The sequence below is a fragment of the Heptranchias perlo genome, chromosome 32, assembly GCF_035084215.1.
Source record: "Heptranchias perlo isolate sHepPer1 chromosome 32, sHepPer1.hap1, whole genome shotgun sequence".
Taxonomy (NCBI): Eukaryota; Metazoa; Chordata; class Chondrichthyes; order Hexanchiformes; family Hexanchidae; genus Heptranchias; species Heptranchias perlo.
The window spans coordinates 2,190,913-2,217,791 of record NC_090356.1 but is presented as its reverse complement, the minus strand read 5'-3'; the positions used below and the strand labels follow the sequence as shown (position 1 = coordinate 2,217,791).

General features: G+C 44.4%; 1 protein-coding gene across 8 annotated transcripts in view; it reads right to left on the bottom strand.

The window, feature by feature from the left end:
- Window positions 1-26,879, bottom strand: part of zgc:154075 (uncharacterized protein LOC556929 homolog) — a 179,494-nt gene that overhangs the window by 138,354 nt on the left and 14,261 nt on the right. For 3 of the 8 annotated variants that reach the window (XM_067970183.1, XM_067970184.1, XM_067970185.1), the window contains exons 2-4: window positions 15,948-16,033; window positions 15,004-15,113; window positions 1,224-1,308 (exon numbers count right to left, since the gene is read on the bottom strand). In XM_067970183.1, the coding sequence (XP_067826284.1) occupies window positions 1,224-1,308; window positions 15,004-15,096 (178 nt within the window). In that variant the 5' untranslated portion in view covers window positions 15,097-15,113; window positions 15,948-16,033. Of the gene's footprint in view, window positions 1-1,223; window positions 1,309-15,003; window positions 15,114-15,947; window positions 16,034-20,997; window positions 21,098-26,879 lie in introns of those variants that run through there. The other 5 variants (XM_067970180.1, XM_067970186.1, XM_067970187.1 and 2 more) reach the window with 3 other exon arrangements.

Sequence of the window (26,879 nt, the reverse complement as noted above, 5' to 3'; positions counted from 1 at the left end):
AAATCAGCGTTATCTGAATTCATTCACTGCATTTTGATCCACAACATGTTTTATTTTTTCTTCCCTTTTTTACCAATTTTCTTTGCTTCTACTCCTCTTTGAAAGGTGCTGCTTTTTCCTGGGGTACAGTTCCACTGGCACCAAGTGCCCTCCAGTAACTCCCTCAAGTGGTCATTGTTCATGTGCAAAGCTAAAAAGACCGTTTGCAGGCTATTTAACTAGGACGGCGTTACTGCCCAGCCTGATTCTGTCTTCACCCACAAACGCATTTTCCAGCAAGAGGAACTGGATAGCAGGATTTTGGCTGATTTATTTTCTCCCTATCCCAGGGGCTCTGAGGCCAACTCTAATACCCCTCCCACTATCCACGTTGAGGTCAACTAACTCAGCACAGACCGAGGATTGAATATGGTACCTTCTTTTTAAAAAAAATTCATTCATGGGATGTGGGCATCGCTGGCGAGGCCAGCATTTATTGCCCATCCCTAATGGGCCTTGAGAAGGTGGTGGTGAGCCGCCTTTTTGGTCTTGGTTAGCCAGTTACTCACGGCCTTATCTAGCTACGCATCGAGTGAACCTGATCCACAACTAGTTGACACACAGGCCTTGATTTCCCTCTGGGACAGTATTTCTGCTGGAGGTGGGTCAGGGTGAGACTTCTGCCTACTGTAAATCTGATTCGCTGCAGCACTAGAAAGGGAAGATGCTAGTGTTAAATGGGGCAGAATCACCCTGAAGATTTCAAAACAATTTCATAAAAATGGATCTAAATGAACCCACAGCTGATTTCCCAGCAATAGGAGGGTGGAAGCAGAGGCGGCCAAAATTAGGTCCTTTTCCTCCTTTTCTGGCTGGCACAATCTTCTTGCTGCTGCAGTCTCAGTAATGTCACCCCTGTACTGGTCTTACTGTGGTTGATGGTACTGCGGCATGAAGGCAGGGAAATCAGCTGGTCCCACACCTGTTCCCTCGCTGTCTTGATTCAAATTCTGAACATTTATCTTATGCTTCGGATAAACTGTACATCAAGCATTTACACTTGTTAGGAATATCTTTATTTTGATAAAGTAGAAATAAATAAAGTACAGCTCTGGTGTATTTCTAATTTGAAATTAACTCAGTTTTGCTGTATATACTTTACAGTTTAATATAAATAACTAGATCACTTTGAATAAACCTTAACAGCCATATTGTAATGAAAGTGGCCAACCAAAGCCACTCACCATCAAAGACATTGCAATCTTTCACTGAGTACTTCATCTGCAAATTCTGTCTAGCAATTAGGCGGCAATCTGCTACTCCCACAACCTAGAACACAAGTAATATAACAATAGATTAGTTCAGATAGGTAAACAGAACAACCAACAAAGGTTGGAGCAGAACTTTGAAATTTTATAATGCACTACTCTTAAACAAATGCATCTATTCCATTAGTGTAGAGATATGTGCTAAAGGTGTGTCACTGTCTAGGTAGTCTCAATTCCCTGAACAGCTGTCCTAATAACCAGTAACAAGATTTTTAGATATCACCTACCATCAACTCGGTGAAGGAGGCCCTTTGGTCCACCAGAAACCTGCTGGTCTTCCAGATGAAGGAGCTGTCCATGACTGAGTGTTGCCAACTGGCACACTCTAAGGTCCAGGAGCACGTGTTGCGACCTACGCAAAGGCTCTATGAGGAAAGGCCACCCACCTTGAATTGTACACCATGAGTCATAAGAAATACTGTGTTTGAACTGTAATAATGAGATTGCTTTGTGTACGATCTGTAGTGTTTTGGTTTGATTTGTACTGGTTTTGAATCGTGATATTCACATTGAACTGTGTGTATCCTTAATTTCTATGAAATAAGGTATATTTTGAAATTTTAAAAAAATTTTTGCCTTCCTCTCCCACAAGATGTTGGCAAGGTCCTCATCATGGGATTAGAGTAGATAGCTCCATGAAGCTAGAACCAGCACAAGCACAATGGGCCAAATATCCTTCATCTGTGTGGATAATTTAATGATTTCTCTTGCTATGGGTTCGGAACTTTTGGTGCCAGTTGTGTATATGGACTTGCAGTTGTGTATATGGACTTTCAAAAGGCATTTGATAAAGTACCTCTTAGTGGACTTGTTAGCAAAATTGAAGCCCATGGGATTAAAGGGGCAGTGGCTGCGTGAATACAAAGTTGGCTAAGGGACAGAAAGCAGAGAGTAGTGATGAACGGTTGTTTTTCAGATTGGAGGGAAATGTGCAGTGTGTGCCCCGGGGATCGGTGTTGGGACTACTGCTCTTTTTGATATATATTAATGGCCTGGACTTGGGTATTCAGGGCATAATTTCAAAGTTTGTAGATGACGCAAAACTTGGAAATGTATTAAACAGTGAGGAGGATAGTAATAGACTTCAGAAGGACATAGGCAGACTGGTGATATGGGCAGACAAATGGCAGATGAAATTTAATGCAGAGAAGTGTGAAGTGATTCATTTTGGTAGGAAGAATGGGGAGAGGCAATATAAACAAAATGGTACAATTTTAAAGGGGGTGCAGGAACAGAGAGACCTGGGGGTGTAGGTACACAATTCTTTGAAGGTGGCAGGACAAGTTGTGAAGGCTGTTAAAAAGGCATATGGGATTACATTGAATTACACAGGATGTACAGCACATAAACAGGTCTATGCCGGTGTTTATGCTCCACACAAGCCTCTTCCCTCCCAACTTCATCTCACCCTATCAGCATAACCTTCTACTCCTTTCTCCCTCATGTGTTTATCTACCTTCCCCTTAAATGTATCTATACTATTCGCCTCAACTACTCCATGTGGGAGTGAGTTCCACATTCTAACCACTCTCTGGGTAAAGAAGTTTCTCCCGAATTCCCTATTGGATTTATTACTGATTATCTTATATTTATGACCCTTAGTTCTGGTCTCCCCCACAAGTGGAAACATTTTCTCTACATCTACCCTATCAAACCCTTTCATAATCTTAAAGACCTCTATCAGGTCACCCCTCAGTCTTTTCTTTTCTAGAGAAAAGAGCCCCAGCCTGTTCAATCTTTCCTGATAGGTATAACCTCTCAGTTCTGGTATCATCCTAGTAAATCTTTTTTGAACCTTCTCCAGTGCCTCTATATCCTTTTTAGAATATGGAGACCAGAACTGTTCACAGTACTCCAAATCTGGTCTGACCAAGGTTCTATACAAGTTTAACATAACTTCTCTGCTTTTCAATTCTATCTCGCTAGGAATGAACCCCAGTGCTTGCTTTGCTTTTTTTTAAAAATGGCCTTATTAACCTGCACCTCTACTTTTAGTGATTTGTGTATCTGTACCCCCAGATCCCTCTGTTCCTCTACTCCATTTAGACTCTGATTATCCAAGCAGTATGTGGCCCCCTTATTCTTCCTACCAAAATGTAATACCTCACACATGTCTATATTGAAATTGATTTGCCAATAACACGCCCATTCTGCAAGTTTATTAATGTCTTCCTGTATTTTGTCGCAGTCCTCCTCGGTATTAACTATACCTCCCAATTTGGTGTTGTCTGCAAATTTTGAAATTGTACTTCCGATTCCTGAGTCCAAATCGTTTATGTAAATGGTGAACAACAATGGTTCCCGCACTGATCCCTGTGGAACATCACGTCCCACCTTTTGCCAGTCTGAGTGACTACCTTTAACAAATGTAGTTGCTTAGTTGGTAAAGGTCATAGAGTCATAGAGTTATACAGCACGGATAGAGGCCCTTCGGCCCATCGTGTCCGCGTCGGCCATCAAGCCCAGTCTAATCTAATCCCATATTCCAGCATTTGGTCCGTAGCCTTGTATGCTATGGCATTTCAAGTGCTCATCCAAATGCTTCTTGAATGTTGTGAGGGTTCCTGCCTCCACAACCCTCTCAGGCAGTGAGTTCCAGACTCCAACCACCCTCTGGGTGAAAAAGTTCTTTCTCAAATCCCCTCTAAACCTCCCGCCTTTTATCTTGAATCTATGCCCCCTTGTTATAGAACCCTCAACGAAGGGAAAAAGCTCCTTAGTATCCATCCTATCTGTGCCCCTCATAATTTTGTACACCTCAATCATGTCCCCCCTCAGCCTCCTCTGCTCCAAGGAAAACAAACCCAATCTTCCCAGTCTCTCTTCATAGCTGAAGCGCTCCAGCCCTGGTAACATCCTGGTGAATCTCCTCTGCACCCTCTCCAAAGCGATCACATCCTTCCTGTAGTGCGGCGACCAGAACTGCACACAGTACTCCAGCTGTGGCCTAACCAGTGTTTTATACAGCTCCATCATAACCTCCTTGCTCTTATATTCTATGCCTCGGCTAATAAAGGCAAGTATCCCATATGCCTTCTTTACCACCTTATCTACCTGTTCCGCCGCCTTCAGGGATCTGTGAACTTGCACACCAAGATCCCTCTGACCCTCTGTCTTGCCTAGGGTCTTCCCATTCATTGTGTATTCCCTTGCCTTGTTAGTCCCTCCAAAGTGCATCACCTCGCACTTTTCCGGGTTAAATTCCATTTGCCACTGTTCCGCCCATCTGACCAACCCATCTATATCGTCCTGCAGACTGAGGCTATCCTCCTCGCTATTTACCACCCTACCAATTTTTGTATCATCAGCGAACTTACTGATCATACCTTTTACATTCATATCCAAGTCGTTAATGTAGACCACAAACAGCAAGGGCCCGAGCATAGATCCCTGTGGTACCCCACTGGCCACAGGCTTCCAGTCACAAAAACAACCTTCGACCATCACCCTCTGCCTTCTGCCACTAAGCCAGTTTTGTATCCAAAGTGCCAAGGCACCCTGTACTCCATGGCCTCGTACCTTCTTGACCAGTCTCCTGTGCGGGACTTTATCGAAGGCCTTACTGAAATCCATGTATACCACATCCACTGCATTACCCTCATCTACACGCCTAGTCACCCCCTCAAAAAATTCAATCAAATTAGTCAGACATGATCTTCCCTTGACAAAGCCATGTTGACTATCCCTGATTAATCCTTGCTTCTCCAAGTGGAGACTAATTTTGTCCTTCAGAATTTTTTCCAATAATTTTCCTACCACTGATGTTAGGCTCACTGGCCTGTAGTTCCCCGGTTTTTCCCTACTCCCCTTCTTGAATAATGGTACTACATTAGCGGTTCTCCAGTCCTCTGGCACATCCCCTGTGGCCAGAGAGGTTCTGAATATATGTGTCAGAGCCCCCGCAATCTCCTCCTTTGCCTCACACAGTAGCCTGGGATACATTTCCTCCGGGCCTGGGGATTTATCCATTTTTAGGCCTGCTAAAACCGCCAATACCTCCTCCCGCTCGATGTTAATATGTTCAAGTATATCACAGTCCCCCTGTCGTCTACGTCGTCCTTCTCCATAGTGAAAACAGATGCAAAAAATTCATTTAGAACCCCTCCTACATCTTCCGGCTCCACACACAGATTGCCATTTTTGTCCCTAATGGGCCCTATTTTTTCCCTAGTTATCCTCTTACCCTTAATATACTTATAAAACATCTTAGGATTTTCCTTTATTTTGCTCACCAGTGTTTTTTCATGGCCCCTCCTTGATCTCCTAATTTCCTTTTTAAGTATCCCCCTGCACCTTTTGTACTCCTCTGGGGCTTCCTCCGTCTTTAGCCTTTTGTATCGGCCAAAAGCCCTCCTTTTTTTCCTAATCCATTCTCTGGAGTTCTTGGAACCACCCTTGACCTTTACGGGAACATGTTGCCATTGTATGGTCTCAATCTCCCTTCTGAAAGACTCCCATTGCTCCGATGCGGATTTTCCTACAAGCAGCTGATCCCAGTCCATTTTGGCCAGATCCTGCCTTATCCTATTAAAATCGGCCTTCCCCCAATTTAGAAAGAACCTTTATTTCCGGCCCCTCCCTGTCCTTTTCCATGACCACCTTAAATCTCACTGAATTATGGTCACTGTCACCAAAGTGCTCACCTACTAGCACTTCTTCCACTTGGCCGGCCACATTCCCTAGAATTAGGTCCAGTACCGCCCCCTCTCTTGTAGGACTTTCTACATGCTGGCTCAAAAAGCTCTCCTGGATGCACGTTAAGAATTTTGTACCCTCTAAGCATTTTACACTCTGAGTATCCCAGTTAATATTAGGGAAGTTGAAATCCCCCACTATTATTACCATACAGGCTAAAACATCCAAACAACAACAACTACTTGCATTTATATAGCACCTTTAACATAGTAAAACGTCCCAAGGCGCTTCACAGGAGCGTAATCAAACCAAATTTAACACCGAGCCATATAAGGAGATATTAGGGCAGGTGTCCAAAAGCTTGGTCAAAGAGATAGGTTTTAATGAGCATCTTAAAGAAGGAGAGGTAGAGAGGCAGAGAGGTTTAGGGAGGGAATTCCAGAGCTTAGGGCCTAGGCAGCTGAAGGCACGGCCGCCAATGGTGGAGCGATGAAAATCTGGGAAGCGCAGAAGGCCAGAATTGGAGGAGCGCAGAGATCTTGGAGCGTGTAGGGCTGGAGGAGGCCACAGAGATAGGGAGGGGCAAGGCTATGGAGGGATTTGAAAACAAGGAAGAAAATTTTAAAATTGAGGCATTGCCAGACCAGGAGCCAATGTAGATCAGCGAGCACAGGGGTGATGGGTGAATGGGACTTGGTGTGAGTTAGGACACAGGCAGCAGAGTTTTGGATGAGCTCAATCTTAAGGACGATGCAAGGTGGGAGGCTAGTCAGGAGAGATTTGATTCCCAGTCTGTGATAAATATCCTGATCTCATCTGGATGGCAGAAGGGATGCTACATTTGGCCTCATTGTCCTTGATCTGTGCAAGCAAATTGGATAGGGTGCGCACTCCTGATTATTATCCAACTATCCTGCTGTTGTGTGTGTGTGTGTGAGTCAGATCAGGGAATAATCAGTCTTGGTTCACACTTGTTGTTTGGACTCACACTTGAGAATGACCACTTGGTTGAGATACTGGAAGGCTACCAATGCCTGTGGAATTCTACTCCACCAAGGAGTGAATGCCTACAGGGGAGGAAGGGCGAACATTTTTTAAAATTGCTGGACTGCTGTAAGAGGCCCTTCAAAGAACCATGAGAAGCAAGAGAGTGACTGACAATTAAAGAGACATCCAATTATAACTCAGAGGGTGACAACAGGTCATCATTTTGGCTACAAAGTCCAAAAGCTCCCCAATTATCTCAGCTTAATCATTCTAATGGCTCCCTTCTGTCACAGCCTGCACTGGGCAGTACATTAAAAACATGAGGCTTACACAATATAAACAGAATGTGCATTTTGCCACGCCAGGATACCAGGTCACAAAGCTTCTAAAAGAAAACTTGATGAACACAAACAAAATCCTCTACATACAGACTTGAGCCATAATCATCTGGTTGTGTATCTCATTGCTGTTTGGGGGAACTTGCCACACGCAAATTGGCTGCTGTGTTTCCTTACAACAATACCTATACTTCAAACAAGTACTTCATTGGCTGTAAAGCGCTTTGGAACGTCCTGCGGTCGTGAAATGAGCTATATAAATGCAAGTCTTTTCCTTTTCTTCCATCACTTTACGGATAATTAGGAGAAGGTTGATAGGGCGATAATTGGCCAGGTTGGATTTGTTTATTAGTATATGCATACCTGACCTTAAAACTAAACCAGACTAATCATATTAAAGGTATAGTGACTTGGGCCAGGTACAAGATCAGTCATCCAGGTGAAATTATAGGTAGATATATTTTGTTGTGATGTATCTGCCTTTAGCTGGGTCTAAACATAACTATTCTCAATAAACATTTTCTGCAGTGCAATATTTTAAAAACCTATTATATACAGTGAAGCCTGCTGAAAGGTTTATTTGTACCTTTTCACTACCCCGTTACACAGCACTAACTGATAAGGTTAATATTTCCTTTCCATTTATGCACATTTAACGCTAATTAATACATTGCTCCCATTGATCATAGAATCATAGAATCTTACAGCATACAAGGAGGGCATTCAGCCCATCATGCCTGTGCCGGCTCTTTTGAAAGAGCTAGCTTTCCATCGAAAGTGCAACAGGCTACTGTGGTCGAACACCTTGCGATCTCAATGTCCATTTGTATGTTACTCCCCTGATGATGGGCCCTTATTCAAATTGCAATTGCTCTCTCTGAATATTTCTTATAAGGCCCACATACAGCACAATACAGCATCTATGCCTGTTTTCTGCAGTCATTGGTACCAATGGACCGTACAGCGATGTATCTGCTGGGATTTCTCAGGGACCCAGGAGTGCCCTCAGACACACCTCCAAACTAAAGTCAGGATGGAGGGGGCAGGCAGAAGCAGCACCTACCCCCATTCCATTCCCGTTGGAAGTTGCCAAAGCTGCTGCTATGGAGTGGAAATCTGGTGGAGATGGTTTCCGCCCCAATTTCCAGTCTGTCCAGTGTCACTGTGTCTGAGTTCCACTCCAAGAATCACTAAAGTTCCAAGTGTTTATTTTTTTTAGCTCCTGAAGGTGCTGACTCTTGATGCACAATCACTATCACCACTTCAATACCTCATTCAAGTAGTCATGATGTCTGACAGTGAGCATCATCGGGTTAATCAACTGTGGAGGATGCCACAGCCAAACTAATCTTATACTCATCCAACCAGCACGTTCCAGCAGATATCACAGGGAAATGATCAAGATGCTGGAACCTTAGCTGATATTTCCTCTCCCTATACCAGGGTGTTGAAGCCAATGGCAGTGTCCGTATTGCTGCCTCAGCTGATATCTCATTTTTTTTCGTTTCGTTCACCTGAGGAAGGAGGAAGCCTCCGAAAGCTTGTGAATTTAAAATAAAATTGCTGGACTATAACTTGGTGTTGTAAAATTGTTTACAATTGTCAACCCCAGTCCATCACCGGCATCTCCACATCATCAGCTGATATCAGCTAACTCAGAACAGAGAGCGGATCTTCTGCTCTGTATTCCTCAGTAACGCAATTACCCACTGCACCATTAGGGGAGCTCTGATCATTTTTTAAAATTGTGTGTGCTGATCTTGTGAAACCATAGTTTGGTTAGCATTATGTACAATAATGTTATTATAACTACTTCAGGGTGGGGAGCAGGCTCAATTTGAGAGAAACCATTTTAGATGTTGTATAAATGAAATGTGCACCTGGCATAAATAAAGAAAGATTATCCCTTGTTTATCCAGTGCCTGGAGAGTGGTCTTGCCCAAATGCTTGTCTTTTATTTTTTTTCCCCTATGCTATACCTCATCATACAGTAATTTAGCTGTGCCTTTCAGAAAACATCTCAAAAGGCCAAAAGCAGATTAGATGGCTGCTGAAGACAACAACAAGCTGTGACACTTTTGTTTCACTAAAGCAGACACACAGCAGCCACCTTGGACCATTTCCCAAGCTACTCGGTCACTTTCCTGGTAAATAAAGGATGTGACATCACGAGCTGTTTGCTCTTGGTACAGTGCATTACTGTTAACTGCATCCCACACTGATTTACTCACTCAGGTGCTGAATCGAGGCCTTTACCTCAGAGTATGTGAAATGCTTCACTGTAAAATTATAAAACTTTTGTCAGGCCCATCAGCACACAGACATAAGTTAGAATTTAAAGGGGCTGCACCATCAGAAGCAATCAACTCCGATTAATACAAACACTATGACAATTCTGGTTACAGAGCCATCAGCCAATGATTGCAGCAGGCAAATTGATTTTCACTGTGACCATCATGTTTACATGCAGGACCTCTTATTACAAATCCAGCTTTAGCTCACTTGGTAAATGTTTTGCATGGTATGTTATTGAGCTTTACAGACAAAGAAGGTCCTATGTCCCATTCTCTGGGACCACAATACAATTTAGCCTCAGTATCCTTGAGCTAGGAAAGGGGAAAATCAACCGTGGTTCATGATCCGTATTGAAGAGTGTATGTTTGTGGGCATCAGAGAGAATAGGATCAGGCTCAGTTGTCCGACAACAGAACACAAATTCAAAATGGCAGCCTCTTCTCTGTAACAATAGAGTCACTTGCTTTGCAAAGAAAAGACTGCAGAGGACCTCTTAGGGTATATTTATATAAGTTTTACATCAGTGTGAAGCAGTTTCTTCCGTAGTGTAAATGGAGAGTTAAGGGCCACATCCAGGGAGTTCCACTTCACTTCGCTCCAATGTCACATTGGGCCCTGGTTTGGATTTAGGCTGCATTTACATGATAGGGCTGATCCCTCTCGTCGATTAGGTGTTCCTGTCACGAGAGATTCCCCAATTGGGTGTTCCTGTCACGAGAGATTCCTCAATTGGGTGTTCCTGTCACGAGAGATTCCCCAATTGGGTGTTCCTGTCACGAGAGATTCCCCAATTGGGTGTTCCTGTCACGAGAGATTCCCCAATTGGGTGTTCCTGTCACGAGAGATTCCCCAATTGGGTGTTCCTGTCACGAGAGATTCCCCAATTGGGTGTTCCTGTCACTGGTGAGTGGTACTGGTTGGGAAGTCACAGGCACGCAGCCGTCCATTTATTTAAATGGATGGAAAATCAGACACTATGGGCCTATGAAAGATACAGCGATTCACTGCCGGACTGCACTGGTACTCTTATAGGGGTCAATTTTAACCGGAGTTCGGATCGATGCATGGGTGGACCAGGGCAAACGGCAAGCTCACATGCTGGCGCTGCAGGATGACTGGAGCGATTTTAGCTCCCGGGCCTCATTTTAATATCGAGAATCACTACCTGGTTGACGAGTGGGAGCGGGATTTCGTGTGGCAGGAGGCCACCACCCAAAAGAATGGTCCCTGGCACTAAGGTAAGTTGTTGGGTGGGACACTGGAGGATCACAGATTTTTGTTATTCGTTCATGGGATGTGGGTGCGCTGGCGAGGCCAGCATTTATTGCCCATCCATTATTGCCCTTGAGAAGGTGGTGGTGAGCCGCCTTCTTGAACCGCTGCAGTCCGTGTGGTGAAGGTTCTCCCACAGTGCTGTTAGGAAGAGAGTTCCAGGATTTTGACCCAGCGATGATGAAGGAACGGTGATATATTTCCAAGTCGGGATGGTGTGTGACTTGGAGGGGAACGTGCAGGTGGTGTTGTTCCCATGTTCCTGCTGCTCTTGTCCTTCTAGGTGATAGAGGTCGAGGGTTTGGGAGGTGCAGTCGAAGAAGCCTTGGCGCGTTGCTGAAGTGCATCCTGTGGATGGTACACACTGCAGCCACAGTGCGCCGGTGGTGAAGGGAGTGAATGTTTAGGGTGGTGGATGGGGTGCCAATCAAGCGGGCTGCTTTGTCCCGGATGGTGTTGAGCTTCTTGAGTGTTGTTGGAGCTGCACTCATCCAGGCAAGTGGAGAGTATTCCATCACACTCCTGACTTGTGCCTTGTAGATGGTGGAAAGACTTTGGGGAGTCAGGAGGTGAGTCACTTGCCGCAGAATACCCAGCCTCTGACCTGCTCTTGTAGTCACAGTATTTATATGGCTGGTCCAGTTAAGTTTCTGGTCAATGGTGACCCCCCAGGATGTTGATGGTGGGGGATTCGGCGATGGTAATGCCGTTGAACGTCAAGGGGAGGTGGTTAGACTCTCTCTTGTTGGAGATGGTCATTGCCTGGCACTTGCCTGGCGTGAATGTTACTTGCCACTTATCAGCCCAAGCCCGGATGTTGTCCAGGTCTTGCTGCATGCGGGCTCGGACTGCTTCATTATTTGAGGGGTTGCGAATGGAACTGAACACTGTGCAATCATCAGCGAACATCCCCATTTCTGACCTTATGATGGAGGGGAGGTCATTGACGAAACAGCTGACGATGGTTGGGCCTAGGACACTGCCCTGAGGAACTCCTGCAGCAATGCCCTGGGGCTGAGATGATTGGCCTCCAACAACCACTACCATCTTTCTTTGTGCTAGGTATGACTCCAGCCACTGGAGAGTTTTCCCCCTGATTCCCATTGACTTTAATTTTACTCGGGCTCCTTGGTGCCACACTCGGTCAAATGCTGCCTTGAATGTTAAGGGCAGGATGGGGGATATGGAGGGGGAGGGAAGACAGGGGAAGCCCAAGGTTTCCTTGTGTGGCCTGGAGGAGCACTCCTGCTCCTCCTGGTCCACAAGGAAACATTTAAAAATTTAACATTTTAACTTACCTGGGCTTCATCTGGCTACTGCTCATGTTCCCGGCAAGTATGGCCTGGCAGAGAAGCCTCAAGAGCTTCCCCATCCAGGCTGGGGTGGGGTTAATCTTATAGTCAGGCCCCGATTACGTGATCAGAGGCCAATCTGCATATTTAAAGAATGACTCCATTTCTTTCAGGTGGAGGTCCCTCTCACCTGCAAAAAACAGTAGATTAATAACGGGACTCACGGGAAAGCAGTAGGATCGATGGGGGTAAATCGCATGGGGCAGTTTAATTGTCCATGCGCAGGTTTTTGCCGGGCTAGGGGGGGTTAAAATTCTCCCCGTACCGTCTTGAGTAGAAACTTCCCTGCATCACACAAAACAATAAACTCAGGAATGCCTGAATTATTCACACTTCATTACAATTACACTCAGGAAAGCCTGAATAATTCAAGTTCCATTACAATTACACTTAGAGGCCCTTTGCATGTTTGCCTGGACAACAGAACAGAGGGAGATTTAATAGAACAGGATGTTGCATACTTAAACGCAACAGACAACCAGAACACCTATCAATGTTCCAAACAACTATATAAACAATGCACAGTGAAACACAGTGTATTACATGTGGTTAGTGCGTTATATGTAGATGCAATCTTCTTATCATAAGTAGAGGTTTTGCAAAAATACATGCCTTGAAATTATACTGTGGGATAGAGTATTTAAAATGAGTTAATGTTATCACTAAAATAGCGGAGGAAGACATTTCACAAGCAAGTGTTAAGCAGTCATGTGTTATCATCTCGCTGTGCAATTTCAAGGCCACCATTTGTTTTTTTGTTATATATGATAAGGCTGGATGGAGCAAGACTGTGAACAGTGAAATATCAATATCAGATTACCTGCATTTAAAAAAGAAAAAATACATTTTATTATTTGTCCTTTTTTAAAAGATTTTTGACCTTTGATTACATTAGTCTTAGAAAAAGAACTCAGCCATACTTCTATATTCTTCAGGGCAGGCAGATGCCAAATAGTCCATATGCTAGTTTTACATTTCTCATAACACTGCTTCTGTTAATGCATTATTTAAAATAAAAAAATTTGCATGACCCATTGTTACGGAAAATGTCTCCATTGTGCCAATGCAGGACTGAGCAGCACTGATTAAACCCCTGCCTCTGCTGGAATTCACACTTGTACTATCCAGGGAAGCCTAAGGTCAATCTCAGTCAGTTATCAAGTATAGAAACTAGAGATGAAAATAACAACCTATAAAAGAGAGCAAGGAGAAATAGGAAGAAGATATACCTGCACCTCCTTCTAGTCAAACCACAACTTAATGGTGCCCACAAAACTAGGCTAGACCCTGGCCTGCCCTATCTGGGAGCATTGAGCACAGAAGGAACAGTGGTGGCAGAAAGGGAAATTCAAATGAATTTGAGGGTGAAATTGGTCTTGGGGGGTAGTGCTAAACGGGCGATAGCGAATCAACAGCCTGTTTTACACCCCGCCCAATTTTCTTTTCCACTGAAGTCAATGGGGCTGTAAAACAGGCGGTTGATTCGCTCTTGCCCATTTTGCGCTGCCCCTCCCCCCACAAGACCAATTTCACACTCTAAGTCTTGCATACAGAATAAAAAATGGTTTCTCTGTTTAGGATAAGGTAATTCCATATTTCTTTCTGCTTGATAAAATCTGCAAATTCTCATACGAATTAGAGAGACCAAGAGGCAGACTAATAACAAAAAAGAAATAGACTGAGTGACATACAGTAAATTCACCATTAAAGATTTATAGCAATTCATTTTGCAGATGACATACATGCCCTATAAAGTACTTAGTGATGCAAAGGACACAACATTTTTCAATATTTTAAGGGTTCAAATCCATTGGAGTTGTTTGCAGAGTAGATTTACCAGTATACACCAAAATTAATTAATTATAATCAATTTATGGTGCTTATTCATTTGACGGCTTAGTGGACAAATGGACCAGCATCCTGTGATGTAGAATTGAGCTGTATAACTAGAAATTCCTATGTTTGATTCCCGATCTGTGTTGAATTAGCTAATCTCAGTTGAGGCAATAATTGGGGCATTACAACTGGCCTCAGTGCTGTTGGGCTATTGGAGGCAGTACTGGGCAGCTAAATTGCTACGTAGTTTAAAGCGTCTGAGCAACGAAGAGAGGTTGAAGAACCTGGGATTGTTTAATCCGGAGAAGAGGAGGCTCGGGGATATAATATTCAGACATCCAAGATTCTTAACGGAATACATAAATATTCAAGATTGCCCCCTCCCGTTGTCCTCTCCCCCCAGCCCCCAAGGACTTACTTAGCTGACTTACCTGTGAGGCAGACTGCCTGAAATTGGAATGCTGGCAACGGGCCTGCTGAAAATCAAAATCTGAAGGCTCAATAGGCGCCAGCCGCTCACTCAAATTAGTGAAATGAGGCTGAGGCCGAGGCCCAATTTTGGGCTAGCCTTGGACTTCCTGGTTGGGGTGCATACTGGTTATGTCGGTTATGCGCCTAAAAACAGGCCATAACTCATTTTTACCCCAGTGATCACAATCACAGCCTGTACAGGATAGGTCACAGTTTGCTAGGACTAGTAGAGATTTACGAGACAAGTACTTCATGCTTTGCCCCATTCCATTTAAAATTGTACTACAAAGAACATAATCAAGACTCCTGCCACAGAGGCTGGCTGTCCTGTGGGTTGTAAAAGGTAACAGCTTCACTTGAATCTGGGGCACGTACAATTAAATTAAGGGGGGAAAACTATTGTTTCCAGCTTTTAAACCCAGGGATGCTGAATGTGCTTAAATGAGGGAGGAAACTAAAGCAGAGAGAAGAAACCATAGGAGAAAGATTTTTAAAGATTCTAAGACCTACCTTCATTCGCTCTGGAAAATCCTTGGAGAAGAATGAATAAGTCTGTCCCCGATTCCCTGCCCCAATTATAAGCACTTCCACACAGCGTGGCATGGCCGCAGCAGTGCAGTCTAGGTACAAACAAAGTAAGTAGACACCAGGAGGTCAATGAAGAATAATTTTCAAACATTGAAATTCTGCAACAAATATAATGGCGTCGATTTTAACACCCCCGACGGATAGGAAAGGATTGGGCGAGGGGTTAAAAGCTTGAAAATCAAAATCCCGCCTCCAACCCACCATGTTCCCGACCACTGTAATATTAACGGTGGCGATTCAGGGGACCGATGAGGCTCCCGCTGTAAGAAGGCAAGGGCCTACTTAAGATGCAAAAGTCATGGTCCGATGACATTATCGGCGCCATGACATAATATTAACGTCCCACACTGAATCATGGCAGGAGGAGCCAACTGGCCAAAAGAGGCTACTGCAAGATTCAAATATGTCCTTCTCTTTCAACTCCTTGTGGACCAGGAAGAGCAGGAGTGCCCCCCCAGGCCCCTCTCAGAGTCGTTGGGCCTTCCCAGCTCCCGCCTCCCCCCCCACCCCCCCACCGATCGCAAGGATATGCCTCCCCCCCACCACCACGATCACTGACCACGATTGACCTGGAGCCCCTCTTCCTACTGACTGCCGGGTTCCCACGGGTCACCGGCTACGGCGTCCTGCGGCCAAATTCCCGCCCGCCTGCCAGGTAGTGAATCTGGCCAGTTGTTGGGTGGGACTCTGGGAAGTTTTATTTCTATGAGGCCCTCCCGTTAAAATCGGCAGAGCCTCCATATCCCCCAATCTGTCCCGATACTGGGCTCGCGCGCTCCATTCCCGCACCCCCCCACCCCCGTAAAAATAGGGGCCAATATATTTTCTTCGCCCCCACCTAATCTCTTGAAAACACTGACTCTTACTGGAGTTCAGTTCCGCAGGTCAGCTGCTCTTCTACGGTATCTCCCTCTGCACCAGGCTTATCCCAGTGGCTTGCTGCAAGGTGGAACTGCAGAAATGACACCGAAGCAAAGTCTAGAAAATGACTTTAGAGTTCTCCTTTTGACAGTTTTCAAACTATTTACATATTTTTTCTATCCCTTCTTAGTATTTTTGTTCCATGCCCTCCCTTCCTTTCAGGCCTTTGTGTGAATGCAGTACACACCCAGCTTCAGTCAAGACTGTGGGCAGGTGGCTTGCCCCCAAGCCTTTACCAACTCCACTGTGCTGCTGGTGAGAATTCCTTGGAGTGCTGCGCCCTTTAATTTTTCTTATTTTCCTCTAGTGAACCACCTGATATTCACTTTGCACCATTCCCCAATGTCACAGTCAAGACTGCAAACCTGGTGTGGAATTTAAAATCCAAAAAAAAAAATCACATTATCTGTAGCTGAAAGTGTTTTTCAGTTATGGTCCAGTGCAAGTGATGTCAATGTTGCTCATCCACTTGTCTGTGTTTAATATATATATCTATCAAGCCCAAACCTGCAGGTTAAATTTGAGAATGTAAAACTGTTCTCAGCTGCAAATCAGCTTGTTTAAATAGCAATAAAAATTGCTACAACCCCCTCCCCCCTGCCCGTGCTGTAATGGGAAGTCCCCAGTGTATGAAGCTAATGTGAATTCCACAGCCCCTTCACCCCCCTGTGCTGATCCTCTCCACTTAACATGCTAAAATGTACTACTTGTAATCTGATGCACCCTAACAAAGGAATTAATACAAGATGGGAAGTAGTTGCTAATTTTATCAATTCACACCCAACAAGTGGAATCAAAAGCACAGCCACGGATGTAATTAACAAAGCCAAGAATTTACAAAAACTTGATCCTCTACAAAAAGATGAAATAAACAAAAAAGTATTTCTAGCTACTTCTTTCTCTGCCTATTTTCTCCCTTCCCTTCCTCTTTTAATTCATTGATGGAGTACAATTCCACGGTTATTGGTTATCCTCCAGTATCTCACCCAACTGGCCATCATTCATGTGTCACCCTTCCTTTTCCCACCACTATAGGGCCAGGACTGGACTTCTACCTGCCGCCCTGATACCACTTATAATCCCAGCCAAGTATCATGACGGGCTCCTGGTGGGATTCTTGCCAGTGGCCCCCAGAAATTTCCAGGCATTGCTACAGTGGGACTGTCACTGCAGCACAAGAAGAGGTGGGGAAAAAAACTAGAGGGACCACAGGAGCCTGAGACTGAGGCTATCAGCAGGTAAGCCATCAGGGTAAATTGAAGAAAGAGACTTCTACTAGGCCTCTCCCTCCATTTGCATGATTTACATTTCATCATGTGACCCTGGGAACAGGGGGGAGCGAAATTAACCCGCTGAGACGCTGGCCATACTGTGGTCAGTCGCATATGGATTTCAGAAAGAGGCCTGAAACAGGCATTAGGCCCCCGATTTGCATAAGCAATGGGCCTGACGCCAGTTTCAGGTGGAGTCTTGGACGACTACAGGGCACCCTAATCAATATGGTACGTGGTACGACGCGGAATGAGCGTGCGCCCAATGGTCGCCATATTGGGTTCCGAAAAACGGGCGCTGTGTAATCGAATTTCTAGGCCTACATCTCCACCGTGCAGAAAGTTTCTAAACTTATCTGATAATCAATACCCTGATGAGAGCAGGCATGATAACACACAGGCCACTTCCTTTTCTTCCTTGGGAACCCCTAGGCACCAACAGTCTTAAAATTATGAGCTGCACAATTAACTGCGCTCTAGTTAAGGTGGGGGGACATTAACAGGATCTAACAGCCATTACTTGCTTGCAGACATTTAAAGCCCCTTCCTCTATTTTAACAAGTTGATACCATCAGATCTCTTTTTTCAGCTTTCCAATGCCAGTTGGGCCACAGCCCTAAATTGGTTGCCTTTACTTAATTCTCTCAATCTTCCTGCAGGAGAAGCTGGTGCAGAGTGCCCACAGAGGCAGGGCACTGGAGGGGGCATCCCCGATATCATTTGGATATAGGGCTAGAGGGAATAGTGTCCACATTTGCCGACAATACTACAATAGGAAGCATAATAAATAATTCTGATGACCAAAGGGAGCTGCAAGGGAGTATTAATAAAATGGTGGGATTAGCAATAAAGTGGCAGGTGGGATTCAGTATCAGTATGCGAGGTGGCACACTTTGGTAAAAAAAATTAAAGTAATAATTATAGTTTGAATGGCCACGTGGTGTGAACAGCCAGCCGGCGAAGAGTGTACCAAGATCAGGCCGCTGCTAGCGTCACAGTGGCCCTCAGGTAAGTGAAGCCAGGGGTTGGAAGATCGGAGGCCTGGGTGGGGGGGAGGGGGGGGTGGAGATCGCAGGCCGAAAATCAGAAAGTCAATAGGAGACCAGGGAAGAGATAGGAGTCCAGTGGGGGGTGGAGGGGAGGATCGGAGACTGGGGGGAGGATTGGAGTCATGCGCCCCAACCTCCGATCCTCCTCCCCGACCTTTAATTGCCCCCCTGACAGGCATGGTCATATGGTGGCAAAGTGGTCCTACGTGTAAAGATGTTCTAGGGTGTGCACTAGATTAAAGGAATTATCCTTTATTTGAAGATGGGAGAGAGTGGTAAAGATAGGCTGTTACACAGATTAGGAGACTTCAGTGACAGGAACATAGGAACAGGAGGAGGCCATTCAGCCTCTCGAGCCCGCTGCGTCATTCAATTAGATCATGGCTGATCTGTTCCTCAGCTCCATTTATCTGACTTAGCTCCATATCCCCTTACCCAACAAAAAAAAAATCTATCGATCTCAGTCTTGATCAATTGTGACCTGATGCCACTTGCAGCAGTCAATGAGTGGGCTTTCAGTGACAGTCAGCCTGATGCTGTGTAGATGGAAACATAAAATTACAGAGAAATATTAATAGATTAAATGAATTGGCAAAACTGTGGCAAATGAATTTCAATGTAGGCAAGTATGAGGTCATCCACTTTGGACCTAAAAAGGATAGATCAGAATACTTTCTAAATGGTGAAAAGCTCGAAACAGTGGAGGTCCAAAGAGACTTAGGGGTCCTTGTACGTAGATCATTAAAATGTCATGGACAGGTACAGAAAATAATCAAAAAGGCTAATGGAATGCTAGCCTTTATATCTAGAAGACTAAAATACAAGGGGGTAGAAGTCATGCTACAGCTATACAAAGCCCTGGTTAGACTACACCTGGAGTACTGTGATCCGTTCTGGGCACCGCACCTTAGGAAAGATATACTGGCCTTGGAGGGAGTGCAGCGTAGGTTAACTAGAATGATACCTGGACTCCAAGGGTTAAATTACGAGGAGAGATTACACAAACTAGGGTAGTATTCCCTGGAATTTAGAAGATTAAGGGGTGATTTGATCGAAGTTTTCAAGATACTAAGGGAAACTGATAGGGTAGATAGAGAGAAACTATTTCTGCTGGTTGGGGAGTCTAGGACTAGGGGACATAGCTTAAAAATTAGAGCCAGGACTTTCAGGAGTGAAGTTAGGAAACACTTCTACACGCAAAGGGTGGTAGAAGTTTGGAACTCTTCTGCAAACGGCAAATGATGCTAGCTCAACTGTTAATTTTAAATCTGAGATTGATAGATTTTTGTTAACCAAAGTTATTAAGGGATATGGGGCTAAGGCAGGTATAGGGAGTTAGGTCACAGATCAGCCAGGATCTCAATGAATGGCGGAACAGGCTCGAGGGGTTAAATGGCCAACTCCTGTTCCTATGTTCCTAGGCTCTCCTCCATGTACTTCTGCCTCCAAATCAGCTACGGCCTCTTCCCCAACAGTGTCCATTTCCAGGCCTTTTTAGATGGAGATGTCATGCAGGGCACAGCTGGCTACAACTAGGCAAAAACTACAAGCTGCAGCATATTGCAGAACCCCTCCTGACCTGTCACAGCAGTAAAAGTTTAAGATCCTGATCGTCCTCCTAATGACCACTCTGGTAGGGACATGTAGTTCATTGTAGCGCTTGTCTGCTTCTGTTTATACAACTCTTAGTGGGGTCATTATCCATGGGAGCAGGGGGTTCACCTTGTTACCCACAAGTCATGTTGTCACACACTGTCTAGAAATACAGGGAGTGGGGAAGTTGAAAACGTTGAGGAAGTTAACAGTAGGAGCTAGCAAAACAACATGGGTGCCATCTATTGCCCCCTGAACTTTGGGAAGGCCAGCAACCCAATAAATCTAGATGGCCCTGTTTCATTGCTGCCTTGCCGTGATGCCAAACTGATTGAATTCCCAGTCACCTGATGAATGGGGCGAGTCTTTGGCTTAGTGGTAGCATTCCTGCCTGAGTCGGAAGGTGCAGGGTTTAAACCCCATTCCCAGCAAGTAGAGACCGGAGCTCCGGCTCTGAATTCTGGGTCGACATCCATCTGGATACTTGCGTCAGGTGGGTGTTGGTGGCCCCCACCCCCCCCCATCACATGGGTTGTGGGAGCCAATAAAACCCTTCACTCATAGATGAGTAACCACCCTATCGGCCGGCAAAAAAATGGTTATGGCTACGGAAGGAGCGTTTATGTCACGGCCTGTCTGGCTGTTAATCAGCCTGCAAGTCTTTCCACTACTTCGCACTGTTCTCCAAGAGAATATCGTGAAGATATGAAAACAACAACCTAAGAAATGCACGCCCGAACAACACCATGGCTGATATTACAGAGCTTGCTTGGAATGAGCCAGTGCCATAAAGTGTGACCTTCATATCCACAGACAGCTGCGCAGTCAGATATCATGGATGCACACTGTCATGCAATAGCTGGCATAGCTCCCCTATTGCCTCTTTAGTAAAGCACATCCTTCTAATAAGCATGTCCTCACTGAAGTCTTCATAGGACCTGTGTTGCCTCTATATTCTTTGGTGGGTGGGGGTAATATATTATGGGTGCATTCTTCTTAAATGCTGCCTCACTCTCCTTTCCTGCTCCTTCTCCTCCTCTGTTATTATGGTATACAAAGGTATGCCCAGAGGAATGCCATACCTGCTCCTGAGAAGCTCTCCTTGTGTGGGGGGTGGGAGTCTGTAGGAGGAGACATCAAAATATCCTGGTGATCTCTCACTCCCATAAGCAGTCGATAGTAAGTCCAAGGCTGTCTGGGCTCAATGCCCAAAATATCACTTCAAAAACTTCTTCCCAGCCGCAGTAATCACTACCCAAACTTTCAGCAATCTTCAGGCTCTAGAACTCATCACGTCTGCCAATCTCAGCGAATCCTGGCACCTTATGGGGTGGATTTATCCCCCAGTGAACCTCGGGTGGCTGGCTGACGGAACGCACCAGCCTGTCCTGCTGACCAGCAGTTCTGACGAGAGGTCTGGTCCATTTTGAGGGCTGGGTCTCATTAGCATTGGGCTGTGGCCAGAGGTACTCTGCTGGAAAGTACACGTAAAGGTAAGGGCAGGATCACACTTGGCAATGGTCGAGTAATCTGTCAGCACTCACTGTCTGGGCTCAAGTGTGAAGAACGGCTGCCACTGTCCATGGAATTGAAACCTAGCATGATTTATCGTCTTCAGAAGAGGGAGAAGGAGAGGAAACTGGGATAAAAAAGTAAAAAAAACTGCATTTTTATAAAGCTGTAAAGGACACTTAGTACACAACGGGTACACTATAAAGATGTTTTTGTCTGGTGCAATTCAGGAGTATTCTTCTATCTCTTAGTGCAGTGAATGCTGCACCTAGAGCTGAATGTTCAAACTGCAAGGCAAACAGTCCAAATATACAATGTGAACACTCCTGCCCTCCTCTGTTTATTCTGTCTTAAATCAGAGAAATGTTCAGCTCTGACCTAAAGTACAGTCCAGCTGTTAAATACTGTACTTATTCTACATCTACTCGTGCAACATTAGCAGCATTTCAGCAGCAATGCAAGCAGCAAGCTGCAGTTACACTGCCCATTGACACTACTGTGGAGCAGGAGACAGCACAGCTAAAACACAGACACAGAGCTCTGCTTACTTAGCTTCCAATCGGAAATATTTCTTCCCACTAAAAGAGGTGATTAGCCAGTTACCCCCTTTTAATTGTTAAAAACTGATATCCCATTTATATTAGTTTCCAATGGAAGTGGTTCCAAAATATACTCTTTTGCTACTGAATTGCCCCATTTACACTGTGGAGTAAATTCAGCAGCAACAGAACAACAGTGCTTCTGCAATTTGTGTGTGTGCAGTTGCTCAGAAATAGCAAATGTAATTATGTCAATCTGACTGGGACCTATGTTGAAGTCAGGGAGAGGTCCAGAGGCCAGAAAGGCTAAAATGCATACGTCTGGCCACAGCCCAAGATGCAAGTGCTACCCAGGGAAACTATTAACTTTGCTGCTATGTTCACCAAGTAAAACAACCTCTAGATGAGGATTTTGGTGCTTCTACAAGCTCACTTACATTACAGGGTTACTCTGATGTGCCAACACTGCAACCTGTAAAGTAAATGGCATATGCCACACAGCTACCAGAGTTTTAAAATTCTTTGTTAAAAGTCAAGTTAAAGTATACTTCATTCTCGTCTATACTGTTAGCTGATGTCAACTGGGGTGGGGCAGGGGTGACTACAATTGGTCTCAGCAACCCTGTGTTAGGGAGAAGAATATTGGCTAGGGTTCCCACTTCTGATTGCTATCCAGTGATGCCTACTGGAGGTGCATGGATGTATACACTGGATGAGGACAGGATCTAACTCAGCTGGAGTGATCCCTCAACACATATGAAGAATGGCCACTTGAGTTAGGTACCAGAGGCTGATTGCCACCTGTGCGATCATATCCCATCAAGAGGACTGTTACAAATTTTGGGTCTACTCTCGATATTCTCTCATCAATGGTCACTCCTGTTAGTGGACCTCACGCCCCTTATGATAAGTTTCCTCATTCTGCCCAATATCTAGGTATAATATAGTGTGACCCCAAGTGTAATAATGAGACTCCCTTATTATACGAGCTGGATATAGTGAATCTCACATTTACCCCCATGTGCGTTTCTCCCATCTTCCGAAAAGCAGACTGATTAACACTTTAGTGAGATGAGGCCAGATGTAAATCATTAAGTTCATTTAGTTTACAGTCAGCAAGTGAATGTACAGAGCAAGGCCCACCTTTCTTTAATTTAATACAGTCCCTACTCAGTACAGAAAATATTTTTTAAAATGCCACACTGTCCCTTTCGGTGGGCTAAGTACTACTTTCTTTTGGTCACCGACTGAGACCAAGTTCTCTGAGCCTGGTTGGCTCTCTTCTTAAGATAGACTGGTCCAGGTCCTCTCTCAGTGGATCTTACCAACTGTCCCAGAACATGTGTTTCCCTGTTCTTTTGTCCCCTCTCTGGACAGGGAGTTGGGGTCTTGACCGCCAACCACTTCCCTTACCAGGGGTTGGCCAGTACAGCACAAATGAAACTGGCCCCATGCCCCCTGTGTGGAAGCCATTACAACTATACCCTACTGCTTTCAAAATGAATAGGGTCCTCTTAGCCCAACAGGTCTGTACGGAGTCTCCTTGCCTGTCTGGCTTGCCTTGAATATATAACTCCCCCAGCCCTAGCTCTGGATGCAAAGTGAATTTAAATCCTTTGTGAACTCAATTTAACTTAAAAGTAACACTTCAATATACCCAGATCTTCTGCGGCAAAATGTTCAAATAGTACCGAATGCGGCAAGCACCTTCAGAAGAGAAAGGCAAAGTAGAAAATTGGCAGAAAAAATTAGGAAACATTATTCAGTAAATGAAAAGGCCTCCTGCAAATGGCCTAACTTGCACCAAGGCCAGCCCACACTGACAGTTTTATACTGCCCTATTGGCAATTGTATGTTATAAGCGCAATACTAGTGGCAAAATTTATATTCATTTCTGGATTTGGGCTGAATGCAGTAACTACAAATTAGTCCATTTTACTAGAAATCCCCCCCCCCACCCCCATCCAAGTCATGTTTAAAAATCAGGAATCCCACACTTCATTTACACCATACAATGACTGCCAATGCATTTGATTCTGATGGCAGAAGCTTCAAAAATCAGCATTTTATTACAAATACTGTTCTAATGAAGGGCACACACTCAAAACACCGTAACTTGTCTTTTCTCTTTGCAAATGCTGACTAACCTGCAGTGTATTTCCAGCATTTTCTGTTTTTATTTTAGATCTCCAGCATTTGCAACTTTTCTTTTTTAATTCATAAAACTACTGCCCTCGTTGCCTCTGATTTAACACCTACCTTCTGACCTCCAAATAGCACTTCAATGCGACAGAAGAAGAATGAATTAAACCTGCATCCCAGAACCTGTGGTGCTGTGCACTGGTGTGCTATTCCACCACACTGCCCTTGATACTTCACCTTAAATCTCAGTAGGAAAAGCACACTCACTTTTTGCACCTACATATGATATTCCATTGCCCAAACAGCCACGTGTACACCCTTCTGGAGTTCGATCTGTCAACTTGTGACTGGCCAAAATCATATCATCTAGGATTCTTGACAGCTGCCAGATAAAGGATTTTTGTTTGTCCTATCTGTCTGATTTGGATTGAAACCAAGGTCATTGAGGGGAATGGACTGTGTTCTATCCAGTAAATCATAGAATGGTTACAGCACGGAAGGAGGCCATTCGGCCCATCGAGTCTATGCAAGAGCAATCCAGCTAGTCCCACTCCGCTGCCTTATCCCTGTAGCCCTGCAAATGTTTTCCCTTCAAGTACTTATCCAGTTCCCTTTTGAAAGTCAAATTGAATCTGCCTCCATCACCCCCTCAGGCAGTGCATTACAGATCATAATCACTTGCTGTGTAAATAAGTTTTTCCTCATGTCGCCTTTGGTTCTTTTGCCAATCACCATAAATCTGTCTTCCAGTTCTTGACCCTTCCGTCAATGGGAACAGTTTCTCTCTATCTATTCTGTCTAGACCGTACATGATTTTGAATATCAAATCTCCTCTCAACCTTCTCTGCTCTAAGGAGAACAACCCCAACTTCTCCAGTCTATCCACATAACTGAAGTCCCTCATCCCTGGAATCATTCTAGTAAATCTCTTCTCCACCCTCTCAGAGGCCTTCACATCTTTCCTAAATTACGGTGCCCAGAACTGTACACAATACTCCAGTTGTGGCCGAACCAGTGTTTTATAAAGGTTCATCATAACTTCCTTGTTTTTGCACTCTATGCCTCTATTTATAAAGCCCAGGATCCTATATGCTTTTTTCCCGCTTTCTCAACCTGCCCTGCCACCTTCGGTGATTTGTGCACATACACCCCCAGATCTCTCTGTTCCTGCACCACTTTTAGAATTGTACCCTTTCGTTTATATTGCCTCTCCTCGTTCTTCCTACCAAAATGTATTACTTCACAGTTTTCTGCGTTAAATTTCACCTGCCATGTATCCACCCATGCCACCAACCTGTCTATATCCTCTTGAAGTCTATCACTATCCTCCTCACAGTTCACTACACTTCCAAGTTTTGTGTCATCTGCAAACTTTGAAATTGTGCCCTGTACACCCAAGTCCAAGTCATTAATATATATCAAGAAATACAATGGTCCTGGTACCGATCCCTGGGGAACACCACTCTATACTGCCCTCCAGTCTGAAAAACAACCGTTCACCACTACTCTGTTTCCTGTTACTTTGCCAATTTTGTATCCATGCTGCCACTGCCACTTTTATCCCATGGGCTTCAACTTTGGTGACAAGCCTATTATGAATGCTGAAATCAACATTTTCAATGACAAACTGGACTGCGAGATATAGGACAAAATTATTGGTCACGAGAATATAGGAAAAATCAGCCACTAAACCAACACTGTACTCAAAACAATCTATACCTACAACACATTTATATGTGTAGAGGGTTGTTAACAGAAGTAAAGGGATCCTTTAATATTGCTTGAGCTCACGCCACCTTGCATTCCAAACAATGACTTACACCTGCAGTGGCTTTGATTATTCATAAAGTTCTGCTAAATTTGCTTAAAAAACCTTGCACACTTTTTTTAATCAGAGTAGCGTCGTAAAAAAATCGATACTTGTTTGAATGTAGCTACTTTTAAAATCTAGGCTATATAGGCCAACAAAGCTATGCCACAGAGTTTACAGCAACCAGAGTATTAAGAGATACAAAAGGAACAAGATTCAATTTAAACCTAAATTAGTCACAGGATTTAATTGTCTTGGGTTTCTGATGCAAAAACTAATACAATTATTCTAGATAATACCCGACATCTGTCTCACACTGGTCAAGGTAATTAGGTGAACCTACTTTAATAAAAATGGAAATTATTTTTAGCATCATTTCATCAGGAGGGTAATAACTCGAAATGGAATTCCTTCCAACAAAAATTAATTAAGTGGCAAAAGTAAGCAGAGTTCACCTTAAGTTTTTTTCCCCCTTAATTTTCATCCCTTCCTACCCTGAAGGGACTGACTCTTGGCAGTGTAAAGTTCCAAATGGCCAGCAAGGCTGCTCCATTACCCTGCCCAAAAGGCCATCTTTCATGTGCCAGTCTGGATAGTGAGTGCCAACAAGCTTTTTGGCTGTTGACATTATCATGACCAAACCTAATCCTGCTCTTACTCAACATCTGCCCACGTGCCCAAACTACTCGCCTGACATCAACTATTCAGCACTGATCAAGCATTGAACCCAGAATTTTTGAGACTACATAGGTTGGTACTGTACCAGGTAAAGCCTTTACCCACTAGGCCCTTGGGGACCGAGTTACATAAATCCACAATATAAAAATTGCTCCCACAATCCAAACTGAGGCAAAAATAGAAAGACTGGAAAGTGGACCTTGATATGTACAGGTGCTGGAAATGGACTTCCGTAAGTGGCTGGTGCTTCCGTGAACCCATATTCCAAGGAATGGCTCAGCTA